Here is a 14,770-nt window from a genome sequence, read left to right as displayed (position 1 = left end):
TTTGCTCATTTCCAGGTTTGCAACTGTGAATGGCTAAGTTATATCCATACTCTGGGTGGTGGCGCTCAGATGGCGAGAATGTTAGAAAGCTATTTTCTGAATAGGAAAGGAAATAATGCTATCTGTGAAAACCTAACTGCACTGAAGCAAGCTACAGTTTTGGTATTGACTTCACTAGAGCCTTGGTAAACTGCGCTGTCATTTCTGTAAGTTTCCTCCTATATTTATTTGCTCATCTATATTATGCACACTTTTCTCTTGGACTCTGAACTCTGAGCTGTTATTAATAGCATAAGAAGGAAGCCAAAAGACAAAGCTGAGGTACAAGCTCACAAACTTCCAAGCAACTCACCCACACTTCTAAAAAGCTTGTCCTTTCAAGAACAAAACCACATCTTGATTTACTAGTCATCCTCCATTATTTCCTAGAAAAATACTACTACGCATCAAATACTTGATCACCTTTCAAAACATCTTTCCTTTCCTGAGACACAGAGATGGTTTGCAATCCATTCTTAAGGCTGCAAAGTCTATTACAAATTAAACAATTTACAAGGATTACTCATTGAGAAAGCTTTGCCACATTTTCACAATGCATTTGCAGCTAATATTGTGTAATATTCTTGCACTTGGAATAGATTTTTTTTTTAGCAGAGGTTTGGATACAGACTGTTTAAAATCTAAGTGCTCAAAGATCACAAAGAAAACATTGAGCAGGTTGCTCCTCAAAGTCCCATAAAAAGATTTCTTGAAAGAGCAGTAATTGATTTATGCACAGAATATCAAGCTCTATGTTCTATGAGTTGATTAAATTGACATTTACTGCAGATTTTAATAATGCATTGAAAATAGATGTAGTTTAAATAATCAAACAATATTTCATCATCAGAAGTTTTCACAGTTCAACCTTTTGCCAAATCAGATGCAGATGTCAGAATACAGTGAGTTAAATCTCTGGGGTACATATTCCGTATGTGCTCATGTGGACGAACCATACTATCTCTTATTGCACATAAAAACTACTCATTTAATAAAAGAATGTTAGTAAAATGAAAAGGTAAAACAATCAATAAAGAGTTAAAACCTGACTTATCTGGCCTAGCTTATCAAGCAGACACTGACAAATGAAGGCTGATGGAAGGAAAAATACAGCAATGTCCAGTCAGCCCTTTCATTCTCTTGTGTGGGTGAATTTTCTTTTATTTGTCTACAATTAGGTTTGCTACTCCTCAGTCATGCTCCTCTCTTATGTTCTATCTGGAGGCTGTCGAGTATATAATGAAGTGATTGACAAGAGTTGACAGCTTTCCTATTGTCATTCAAAGCTTATCAAGGACAAAATCCAAATGCAAGTTATTTTTAAGAATAAAGTTATTTAATTTTTTAAGGATGGCCTATTTTTATCTGCCAAAACCGAACAAAATAAATAGGTTATTTTAAATATATGGCCAGTGAGCACTATGGTGCTAAACAGGTATAAATACTACACCCAGTGACAGTTTGAAACTTCTTCAGCAGTATAGACAAAAATCAAGGTTGTGTAAACCTTGGAAAAGAGGACTCAAGTATAGAGGTGTACAGGAGTGGTCAGTGATGACCCAGAAGGTAAGAAGGGAGTGAAGGGAAACTGAGCAAGCAGGGAGAAAGGAGCAGAGAGACTGCAAGAGGACTGGCAGGCAAGGTGGCTGTAAAGCATAAAATGGTTTTTAATACTGTGTGGAGAAGATTTGCAAGGGTCATCAGGATTTCAGTGAGCTAGAAGTGGGAACAGGAATTTCTGCATTTTGTCAACTCATTCCCTATCCAGAGCGTCATTTCTCCATCCATTCCTTAAAACACAGGGACTCGCATTTCTGTTCATCCCATCTCTGTCCTCATCATCTGTAGTCACCTACATCTGTCAGAATCTCCCTGGAATACTGTTTTCCATGGGAAATGGAAATATTAGGTCAAAGACCTGGAGGAATTCCCAGGAAGTGCAGCCTTAACCTCCTCCTGTGGCTGGAGGAGGTGTGCCGGCTCCTAAGGCTTTTTAGGAGGTAGGAGGTGGAGAAGCAGACACTGCTACCTCTCTCCTCTTCCCTGTGCCCTCTCTCCTAATTCCTTCCATCCTGCACATCCTGAGCTCTCCTGAAAAGGTAAGGAGCACCATGAGCAGCCAGTTAAAGAACATGTAGGATAGGGTTGTCTGTTCAGGTTGGAACAGAGCATCTCCAGTTCCTCCTTTAACAGCAGGGGAATGGGAGTCCAAGTCGGCATCCCAGGCCATTTGATCCCTAAGAGTAAATCATTGCAATGGCAAAGAATTTGTGGAAGTAAACTATTAAATTCAAATAAACCCCACATATATTTATACAGTGGTCATATGCATATTATTTAAATAAATTCCAGAGATGCAAAAGAAAAAAACAAAGCACTGTTAGCTCAATGTATCCATTCTTTATGCTGTGCAGCATGTTCAACCAGAACAATACAGAGGAATATGGAATGCGGTTGGGTGAAAATCTGTACTTTCACTTACTAATAAGTATTTTTCTACACACCTTTTAAAGTTATTGTCATTGTTTAAAAAAAAAAAAAAAAGAAAAGAAAAAAGGCAGAGGGTGCTGATTTACATACACTTTGAATCAAACTAGTTAATGGATTCTTTGTCTAATTTAAGAAGATTAATTCTACAATAAAAAACTAAGTGCAAATTTTAAGAATATAATAGATAAAGTCAGAAAGTGAAACAGCACTTAAAATGCAGAATTTAACAACACTTTAGCCATGGAACAAGAACCGAACAGATAGTGTTAGCCACAGTGCAGAATACCTCTCTCTGATGAAAAATTCAGGGAGTGAAATTCAGACAAAGAGATACCATCAAAAAGGATTTTTACCAGACGCTCACTGTCTGTCTGGCGAACTGCTATCTAGGTCTTGCACATACAGCCAGTTAGTCTGTAACTTTCCAGAGATCCAGAGCAGACCAAAGGTATTTAGCCTGAAGCTCTCTACTGTCTTTAGCTCCTCACCTCTGGTAAAGAGACTTTGTTTTCATAGGATTATGCAGAAAAGATAAAAAAATCTCAGAATAATATCTACATGCACTCAATGGAAAATCAGGCAAATTCAAAAAGACAGTGATTGGAAATGAAATGCCAGCCTTCTGCCCAACATTGAGTTCAAGTTATACAAATGCTGGTTTTAACTCCTTATTAATTCCTTGGATGAACAGATAACACCAGAGAAATTACCTATATTTGCTCTTTGGAAAAACATTTAAGTAAAAGTTTAAAATACGTTGGGATTTTTGAGTTTGTTTTTCAAAATACTGCAAGTTATGCATTTTAGCACTTCCTTTAAAAATTTACTTAAATACAGTTCACATAATGAAACCTAAAATTCACTTGGGAGGACATAGCCTGGGATTTTTTTAAAAAATCCAGTATTCAAGCAGTTTTCATAGGAAAGTGAGAAAATAAAGTTTGGATACACAGTGTTTTCCCTCATTATTTTTGTGCAATATGAGCTGGTAACTTTTATTATTCTCTCATCAAAGTACTTTTTGTTACACTAACATTACTGTAAGGGAATCGGAGCTAACATGCACCTTACTAAATTATTTCCAGGATTACTTTGTTGAGTGTTTAAATACAGAAGTTAAATGTGTGCATTGACTTAAAATTTTCTTTAAAAGTGCTAATTTGTATTTTCAGGTTACTAGGCTGTAAACATCTTTTCATTTTTAGCTTCCATTCATAAGCAACCTTTCCAGCCCATTTCTCCTTTACGGAATTTGCTTTTACATCTATATGGGTTTCTGAACCATTGCTCAAAGCCGTATGTACTGGTGGCAATGATCTGGCGCACCACAGCTAGAGATTTCACTCCGTGGTCACATACTGCAAAACCACACTCCAATTACATACCTACAGATACCTTAATGGTAGTTAAACAAGCAGAGCCCAACGGTCACAACATATTACACTACTGCTTTTGACCATAGACTCAAAATGTTCCTATGAATACTGATTATATTTTGTTATTCAACAAATTTTTCCTATTTCAAGGACTACCTGTAAGCAAATGCTTAGGAAAGAGACTGCTTATGTGGAATTTATGCATAAGAAAAAGAAACAAGGACTAAAAGATAAAAATTCTTGTAATGAAATATATAGGCAGTAACAATAAATAAATCTACAAACCCATAGCTTTTTCCTTTTTCTTTTCTACATCTTTCTTTCTGACATCAGTTTGGCACTACACAGGATGTGTGAAAACTGACACAATTTTGTATATTATAACCTACAGTGAGTTAGTGGTAATATATAATGAGTTAGTGGTATTTTCAATTATGAACAAGGCTACTGAGTTAAATAATCTTTGAAAAGTATTTCAGTAGACTGATATTTATTGTACACAGTGCTATTAACTTATTTACATGGAGTCTGAGTAAGGGTAGCTCATCATATATGAAGCATAAACAATGTAAACCTAATTTGGTACTATTTGTTTTCTCTAAAGACAACTAGAAAACCCATAATTAAAATGATCATTGATCCTATGCCAAAGATAGATTCTATACCACAGATATCACTGTTTCTTTGTAAAATTATGGTTATGGGTTTTTTATTTATTTAAATTCTGTAAAAATTGCATATTAACTAAGCTTAATCTTAGCAATGGTACCTGATTAAAAAACCCTAAAAGTACCACCATATTTATTAAGTTCAGAAAGTTGACTCTATTTTTCTCATATTCTGTTTTCTCGACCACCCATAGTCAAATCTTGGAATTAAAGGACATAAATTGCTGGCAAGATTTGAATATTTTCCAGGGATTGTTTTATCCACTAAAAAGTTCCTGTTCACTTAATTCTGCAGCATTTCTCCTCTTTCAAAATTTTGTCTTTGAAGTAGGGATTCACTAAATAAAATTCCACTGTGTCTCAGAAATTTAGAATGTTTTCTACAGATGATTACATACTTGAAAATGTCATTAACTGAATATTGCTATTAGTAATATAAGCTATCAAAAGTACTAGCTACTTGTTTTCTTGGTTAACTGAGAGAGTTTTCTCTGGACTGCACTTCTGGACAGAAAAGAGAAAAAAAGAATCAGCATGCTTTATTACACCAATTGAGCAGGACTGAAGAAATCTGTAAAGTTAGATTTTTCAGTAATGCTTAAAAATATAAATTGACTTTTACAAAAATACTGACCCATAGATTTCAAACACTAAATGCCAACCAAATAATCCCTAATAATAGCAGCTAAAACCATATTAGCACTGGCCTATTTGTAAGCTTTCCTTATCTCTCCCTTACTAGACAATATACTTTCCATTCTTTACATATTTAGGTTTCTAAAAATTATTTTAGATAATGATTTCTTGTTGACTATGTCACAACACAATAAAGCTTACTTACTATGTATGCACACACGTACGTATTGGATATAAGTGGTTATTTTTTTGACTGGAAAAACCCTTTAACTCCAGCCTAAAGTATTTTTCTTAAGCCTTAGCAATCCACAAATGTTACATCGGCTACATTTAAAAAGTGAAATCTGACTGTAACAGATTGCAGAATGTTAATTTTATTTTAGTCACAGTTGCGGTAGGTTGTGAAGGGAAAGCTTTGTCTTTTCCAGTCATTTTGATTTTTATATATTTAAGAAAGCCCTATAATTCTAGCTCTGACTTTTGAATCTAACAGTTCTTTAAAGCGTTCTGAGTTTTTTTCTGTAAGCAAAAGCTCTGGAATACCTAATCGAAATTCTCGATGATTTGAGGGTCCTATCATACATAGAATTGGGATTAAGTAGGACTATTTAGAGGAAATACGTACTTAGAGGAACAGAAAAATGAGAAAAATCAAGAGAAGAAGTTGGTTAGACTTTCTGAAGGTATTTTCTTAAACTGCCAAACAACTAGTAAAGCTTTACTCGTTACCCTCCCTTCCAGGATTACTCTTATTCTTTTTTTTGCAGGTGAAGTAAACAAATCTCAGCAGAACAGTCAGTAGGAGGAAATACAGGTCAGTGCTTGCACAACTTCCTTTAGCCATAATTTTGGAGCCCCACAGATTGTTGATGCCGTAGGCAAAGCTGTTTCAAAGTGTAAAGTATAGGTCTATATCCACATGTTTAGAATAAAGCATCCCTAAAACGTTTAAGTATATTAAATTTGGATGGCTGGATCAGAATAAATACATTTCATAGTGCTCATGTATCCCCTTAAATATTCCATTAAGGGGACAATGCAGAAGCTTCTATGCCTTCCATTATAGCAACATTTGCCACCTACTTAGACTCTGATTAGCTGACTTAGCCAAAATAAGCTTGTGATTAAAGATAAGCACACTATTATCAGGACCACAACAATAATTGCTTCGACCACAGCAATAATTGCTTTTTGAACTAATACTAATTAGATACTCTATGTTTGCTTTCTTGTCCGAATTAGAACAACAGGACTGATGGTTAACAAACAGAGTTTAAGAGAAAACTCGATTAGTGTCTATTAATGCAGTATTGAAGCTCTCAGTGACAGAAAGATGAAGCTCAACAAACTCAGCAGAGAAAAAATGTGCAGGTTTTTAGCTCAACTGTTTAAGTAATTTCCCACAAGATGTGGATGACTCTCCATACCTGGAAATTAGAAAACAGTCCTGTTTTGGTTTGTTTGTTTTTGAGAAAGGTGTGCTGCAGTTCAAGCAGGAAACAATTCAGAAAACTGAAAGGATTACTTTATAGAGCAGGTCTGACTGGATGACCAGAGCAGTATCTTCTGACCTTCTATTGACCCAACTATACTAATTCTATGCACATTTCTGATAGACAACAAACAGTTGCACATTCAAAGTCATCTGCAGGATTGCCATATATCGTGGGATAGCTAGAACTGTTTTTGTATAACAGGTCGTTCATATAAAATTTTAATCTTCCAACAGTATATGAGGGCTTGTTTTAGGGGCTCATGTTTAAATTAATATTTATGACAAAAAGAATACCTGGCAGAATGTTTGTCAATGATGTCCAGGTTAAAGAGGAAAGTGGAGACTACCCTATTAGAAGTTTATGCATGTCCGCACCTCAGCTTGCTTTGCTTTTAGTCTTCTATCTGCTGCTGTTCAATGGATACCCCAGTCCTCATACATTTCTAGCCCAAAGAACTGCTAAAATACCATGGGAAATATATCTCCAAATACTTTGAAACTGCCACAGACTTGAAAGAAGCAAGGCTACCCTCAGAGGGCCCAACAAACAAGGCAGAAGTGGAACTAGTGCTGTTTGGATCAGGATCTACACAGATATAAGGTTTCCTGAGCCATGCTGTAATTCTTTAAAGCAAGCATAGAGCTATGATAGCAGAATATGGGGAAAGAAAATATAATTTTCAATTCAGCAGGGAATGTATTTTATGGTAAATGCTGTTGTAAATTACAATGTATTTATTGGGACTGAATAACTTTAAAACATTTTCCTTCAACAATTTCAAAGTGTTTACATTTTTCTTAACATTTTTGCTGCTTTTTAAACTGAAATATGTATATAATTTAGAAGCTAAGATGTTGCACAAAGCCTCAATTGACACAAAGCATTCCAGAGATCGTAGGACTACTAGATGCCCCAGCGTGTTCCTGCATCACCACAAGGTCCTATTCCACAAGGGTGACCAAGGAACATGCTGGACTTGTCCCATCTCTTTATGTCTGCATCTTCTCATCTCCTGTTTCCTAAAGGAAAGAAGCCTGTTCCACTATCTACTTTTGTACTAAACTCTGGTTACAAGTCTAGGAAACAACTGGTATTAAGACCTGGAAGCATTTTGTAGGGCTGGAGTGGAGGAGACTGATATGATGCTATGTAATTATTCACCTGCAAACGCCTCTCTAATAAAAGGTTAGTAATTGTGAGGAAACAGACAGAGCGCCTTTTCTTAAATAAGTGATTATATCATGTTTGTCAAGAACACGCACTATGTCATCCTGTGCTAATGCAAAGGCAACACACCACTTGGGATCTTGAAATCCAGGATGTCGGTAGGCTACAAAGCATTGGTTGGACACAATCACAGTCAATGGTGGTACCAGTCTGGATTCAGCACTGCAAGGATATGTGCAAGGGCACAGGCATAAGAGACCACTCTCACGGAACCAAAAAACTGCTAAATGAACGATTTTAACATTATTAGTGGTCCTACTGCCCCAAGAGTGAGCGCTATCACGTCCATAATCTCATGTTACGTGGAAGCACACAGTCAGCACTCTGGGCCAAGATCATACGGAACCATAGAGCAGAAGGGGACTGCATGACTAAGTCAAATGGCACAGAAAATTAACAATGCCAGGGACGCTGAACCTCTCCATTTCATATAACTAGTTTGCCTCCTTCCCTGAATTTTCATGTGATGCCAGGAGTAATGAACTAAACAGTCATGCAGAGGGCACACACTCAAGCTCTGCAGCATGACTTCCCACACCATGAAATTGGGAGGGTTGCTTCTGGCAATGGGCCAGACTGTGCTGTCTGAGACAGTGCCCACGCACAGTCAGGGCTTAGCATGAGCCACAGATGCAGCAACAGGCAGTTCGGATGCAACTATCTTGTTTTCTGAAAAAAGGAGTTATTAAATCCTGTAGAAGATACTTCACAGTTCTCTGGATATTGTTGAAGGAATTAAAATGGTGAAAGAACAAATGCTGAATATTCATACAGCATTTGGGAACACCAGAGCAAAAGACTTTGCTGAATACATCCTTTCCATAGGTAATCATGCAACTGTCCTTCCTTTTTTGAAGGTAGTATTAACTATACAAGATAGCAATTTAAAAATACACATAAATATAATCATGCCAACAATGATTTGAGAGCATGTGCAGGCACATGCTTGAATTATATCTGCTCGTTTTTGCTGTATGTCTCGTCATGATTAACAGTCTCAAAACTTTTACTATGCTTATTTTTAACCTCTAAAAAAGTTATAAGAATCACATTTGCATTCAGAGGTATTTAATATAGACTCTTTAATGTAAGAGATTATCTCCTTGAAGAAAATTACAGTCCAGGTAAACCATCAGTCAGCAACATTTTAAGGTTAAGCAACATAAAAGATGTAAAAATACATCTTTTAAAGGCAATCCAGATAGATAACATGGAGATGAAAGCTATCACGCTTCATATGCTTACAGCCCTTACAACAGTATAAACAACTAGCTGTTTCACCTACAAAACAAAACTGGTCAAGCTTTAAATGTGAGTGATCTACATTTATCCATAAAAGAAATGCAGTAGGGTCCTTCACAGAGAGAAAGCTTATTTGCCTTTCTTTGGAGCTCTTCACTGTTACCCCACCTCGCTAGACAAACATGATTTCATCCCACCACTTCAAGGACTACAGAATTTTTCTATTCTTTCAACAGTTTTTCAGAAATATTCCTGTCACATCACCGTAAGAGTGCTGAAAGAACCAAGCAGAACATTGCTTTCACAAGCAGTATGAAAAGCAATATTCATAATTTCCAGCAATTTAGCCCTGCTTTTTTTTATATAAACTTTGATGACGGAAACATTCTCGAAATAAAGGAAACAGAATGGAAAAATAAAAGAAAAAAAATGGATGAATTTTTGTAAAAATACAGGACATAAGGATAGATAATTTTCTTGAAAGCAGAATTCCATCACTCATTGATTATATATACAGATATTTGCAAAGAGCTTTACTAATTTTATCTTTTAAAAAGAGAATGAATGTCATGGCTGAACTCATTCTGTCAATTACAAAACTGCGACAGCACTTGAGATTCACTGTTTTATATAATGTGATTGTATGACATAAAAATTATTTTCGCATTAAAATGGTTCCTGAAAAGAAACTAAGTTAAAATGAATTTAATAAACATGCTCAGCAAAACCACACATCTTCAGAAGCAGCTATTATTCCACTTCATGCAAGGCAAGAAAAGTTTTAAATATTTACAGTTTTTTCTTTTTTCGCTGAAAATTGCATCATCAAAATCAATACAAAACTCAATGTCACCTGTTTAATCTTTATCTAGGTGAACAAGATGTTCAGCTACTAAAAAACAAAGAAATTTCATGGATTTCAATAAGCTATTTTATTTTAAATATTCCCCCAGTTTATGTGAAGATAAACTCATATATGCATAGACAGAACGCAAAGCCAAAAGGTCCAAGTATACACCTGTCAGGCTAGTTGATTCTAACCTGTATTTTTCACCCTTAATTTCTCAGGCCTCACATAATCGGGCTTTTTTTTCTTTTTTTTTTTTAAATACCTAAATACATATCAAGGATCAGATTGCAAATATTTTGCTCACAACTACTAGACAATCAGATTACTGGAATGCTACCTGCGCAATTAGATATCTTTCCTTGCAATATGAGAATCACAATATGGCCCTAACGCTTCTGGTTTTCATGTAGTCATATAAACTTAAATAGCTTAAATGGTCCAACACTGATGTTCTGAATTTTAGTTCTCTTTGCATCAAAGTTTGATATATCAACTTCTGGGGCTCTTGTTTCATGTATATGATATGGCAAAAATAATGGATTAAATTTATATTTCACCTTGGAACCATTGGTTCTAAACTGCTTTATCGCTAGAAAAGATTTAATGGAAAAGAATAAAAGTTTTCCTTAATTCATAAAACTTCGAACTTCTGGGGACTATTGCTGACTTCTTTCTCAAAGCTGTATTGTTAATACAAACTATACAGCTAACGCTGCAACTGACTTTTTGACCACTAAATGTCCTGATTATTTTTTAAAAAGGAAGAAAACTTACCTTAATATCAAAAGCTCCTGGCTGACCCACTTTGTTATAAAGTTCCAGCTGTTTCTTGACAGGCGTTACCCACAATATCACCTGATTTAGTTGTTGATCGAGTTCGATGAAATCCTTTAGTAGAATCTCAATTTCTTTTTGTTTCTCCGGGAGATCTTTGGAAACCTGAAAAAAATACCACATGCCATTTTTTTGGTGGAAAAAAGTAACATAAAGCAATTTAACACTGCACACATACACTTACATAAAATGTTAAAATACAAGTTTTATACACTGGTAGGAAGAAGGGAAGGAAAGAGTAGACCCACCACTCAAATTATTATGGTAGGCATCTTGCAAGTCACTCAATATACACTCTTTCCTAAAAAAAAAACCAAAAAACCAACAAAAAACCGAAACCAAACCCAAAACAACAGAAGACAAACAAAAAAACCCCAACCCCTCACCCCCACCCCTTAACCCCGCACCTCCCCACAAAAAAAAACAAAAAACAAAACAACAAAAACCCAGACCCCAGCATCAGGTTCCCATTTTTGGGATTATTCCACTATTCTACTCATAGTACATAAAAAAAATGTGTTATCTCAGTATATGACACTGAGGTCAATTTTTAATCAGGAAAAGCAATAGTGAAAATATGGAATTGATCATTTGAATGATATCTAACCTTTCTTGACCTCTTGAATCTAAATATTTATAAGCATATGTTTTCTTACAAGGTGTTCAGACTTGCGAATTCAGTCCAAATATACATGAGCAGATGCACACAGTGAAGAAACATAATAAATATATCATCAATACTGATCAGGCCACTTGGTTCTCTGACTTGCATGCAAAGCCATCCGATTTTTAACGAAGCATATTCTTCTGTGCCAACAATATTAGAAATTAAGAATCACTGAATGGCATAGTTCAAATCCAACAGCACTCAAGCACTTGGAGTAAATATAGGAACAGGTTGGAAATAAATAAGCCAACACAGAGCTCCATGCTGTCCTTCACAGATTGTTTTCTATAGCTAGAGAGGTGAGGTGTCACTATATTCATAATGGGCAACATTGCAAACATATACTAGGGGAGAAACCATCTGTACTTTAAAAAAAATAGTTCACGACAGGAAATGCAGGGCCTGGGCAGAGATAAGAAACAATGGCAGTTAATCATTAAAATCGGCCAAGAAGTATGGTTATTTTTCCATCTCAAGAAAAATGAGGTTTACCAGTGTCTGTTGCTTTTAAGCACATGTTTTTACTAAAGCAACCCTCTTAAAAATAGCAAAACATGATGCTTCTGATACAAAAAAATAAAATATAATTTTCCTGTAAAGCTAAACAGCACTGATGGAAGCATTACTATCATAATGCCTGGCTACAGAGTGTATTACTAATTTCTAATCTCTAATGATGGTATTTTACAGAATAAATCTAAACCCACCAGAGACAACAAAGCAATGAAGGTTAAAAAAACCCCAACCAAACAAAAAACCCCAAACCACCACTAAAAAACACCAAACAAATAAAACCAAACAACCACCAGGTTAACGAATGGGAAGAACTAAACTGTCTCAGGACATGTACATTTCTTTGCAAATTTGGTTTGAAAATACTGATTTGTTGGTACTAAAATAACCCCTCTACATATACTCTGCATATGATTTATTAGACCATACTTAAGTGATATTTGTAATTCAAGAAGTTGATTTGCCATATATTAAATTATCTCCATTGTTCGCTATAGCCACCCCATAATAGCCTATTTAATAAAAACTGACCTGTGAGTCAAATTACTTTTTCTATCTTCCTAATTTTGTTAAATCTAATAAAAACTCTGCTTTTCCAGAATGGCCCCAGATATGAAAGAAAACAATTAAAAATGCATTCATTTCCCTGATGTGTTAACTCAATATCTGTGCAGACCTTGGCCTAATTTCACACAAGATTAGTTTCATCTTTCGTATAACTTTGAATGTTAATCTCCAACGTTTAGTAGCTTTAATATTAATGTAAACAAGTTCCACAGAAATACTACTGAAAGTAAATAGGTAGTCATAGGCAGATAAAAATCCAAGCTGATTTCTGAATATCTGAAATTTAAATTAATCTGCTTCCAATCAACATTAATGAAGCATATTGGGTCTCTCTCAAGACAGAGAAAGAAAAATTTGTAGAGTTTTCAGGGAGGTGGGGGGAAGTAACCAATTATTTACTAAGGTATATTCAATCCAGAAAAGCAGCAGATGTAAGATTAGGTTTTGGTGACAGACTGTGCTTTAACCTACTGTTTTCAAAAATAATCAGACAAGGAAAGAAAGCAAAATAAATCCCTCCTGTAGTCAGAGGTAAACTGTGACATAAGTAAATGCAGCCTCTTCTTACAAGTTGGCTCCCGTGCTAAAATTATAGCACAAACACAGGATTATAATATTAGTAATATTAAAACAAAAAAAGAAATACAGATCAATAAGAGTCATTTCATTATATACAGAAATTTAATGTCATCTACTTTTACCACAGAGATCAAATCAGCAACAGTAAATAAACAAAGGAGTCTCCTCAAACTCAGGTTAGGTTTACAGACAAGCACTGATGAGCGTTTAACAAGGCAATACCTTGTAAGATCTAGGTAACGTGTTACATGCCACTGTTTAGGAATCAGATTCTTAGATTCTGAATCTCAGGGATTTCATTTGTTTGCCTTTTTTTTTTTTCTTTAAGCTCTGGCATCAAACTCTCAAGCTGGCTAATCAAATTAGACCCTGATGAGTTTAAGGTAATTACAAGTCCGCCTATCAAGCCAAGGTACTGCTGCAAACTGTCTCTTGGGGGACACCTTGTTTCCCGAGCTAATTCTGCAGCTCACCAGAAGCATAATTTGGGAAAATCTCTATGGAGTAATGGACATGGACGTGATGACTGGGTGTCCAGATTTATGCCCTTTCTGTGGCAGAGGAGGACACGTGGGGATGTGGCCCTCCAGAATCTTCCCTACAAGTCTTTCAAGCTTGTTATTCACAGCTCCAGGAGTTTACCCCTGAGGTGAGATTCTGGTGCTGGTGAGACCTACAGCCATCTCACTGCCCTGCCGTCTCTCGGTTCCCTCTACAAGTTCTTGGATGTCTCCAGGGATGAGTGAGCAAAGACTGGTGTCCTACTCCAATTCTGTTTTCTACATTTTCGCTTTTGGACTTCTTCCTCCCCCATCCTGCTTTTATTAATTTGTTGTCCCAGGGTAACCATCCGGTGTCTATTCAGTTTCATCCCCTTCAGTATTTTACCTCTTTCCCTCCTATTTAAGAAAGACTGTTAGGTTTTATCAGAGGAGGGCTGATGACCTTTTCTAAGGGGGAAGACCAATAGGAACAGTGGCCATAAGGCAACTCCTGCAGAAAAGTAAAACCAGGGCAAACATGTGAGATGCTTTTCCCCAAATCTGCCTAAGACCGAACACAGGTCTGATTAAATAGCGTTATGGGCTGGCAAGGAAGACAGGGTGCAAAAAAAAAAAAAAAAAAAAACACAACCTTGAAGAAAGGACAACTTCAATTGGAACATCTTTCTAAAAATCTAACTTAGCCCTTTGCATACAAATTAAATATTTCCAACTTTGCCTTATTTGGCAGCTGATCAACATGGAAAGCATACCTTGGTTTGCAACCAAAAAAAAAAAAAAAATTTGCAAGTGCAAAGGACAACAAAAGTATGGATTATTCCTTCAAAGAAAAAATTCTGATTTCAACATCAAAGGACTATATAATTTCAAAGATATATGTCAAAACATCAATCTCAAAGCATGTGATGCATCTAAAATTTTGTACTTTAGTTCAAGTGTTAATTAAGTTAGATTAATTGGAAGCATCGTAACAGAATAATAGAAAGGATTTAAGCTCAAAATTGGGAAACAGTAGAAGAGACTAATTTTACAAACTGACGCTGGTCTTCATAATACTTAATTTTGTTCTAAACTATCATACAA

General features: G+C 35.8%; 1 protein-coding gene across 8 annotated transcripts in view; it reads right to left on the bottom strand.

Annotated features, from left to right (window-relative positions):
• The window catches only part of DMD (dystrophin), a 1,292,219-nt gene that overhangs the window by 388,449 nt on the left and 889,000 nt on the right, over positions 1-14,770 (bottom strand). For all 8 annotated transcript variants that reach the window (XM_074604145.1, XM_074604126.1, XM_074604154.1 and 5 more), the window contains one exon: positions 10,799-10,963. In XM_074604145.1, the coding sequence (XP_074460246.1) occupies positions 10,799-10,963 (165 nt within the window). The remainder of the gene's footprint in view (positions 1-10,798; positions 10,964-14,770) is intronic.

Source organism: Larus michahellis, chromosome 1 (genome assembly GCF_964199755.1).
Source record: "Larus michahellis chromosome 1, bLarMic1.1, whole genome shotgun sequence".
NCBI lineage: Eukaryota > Metazoa > Chordata > Aves > Charadriiformes > Laridae > Larus > Larus michahellis.
The sequence above is the reverse complement of the archived record's forward strand: the minus strand, read 5'-3'. Positions and strand labels throughout refer to the sequence as shown.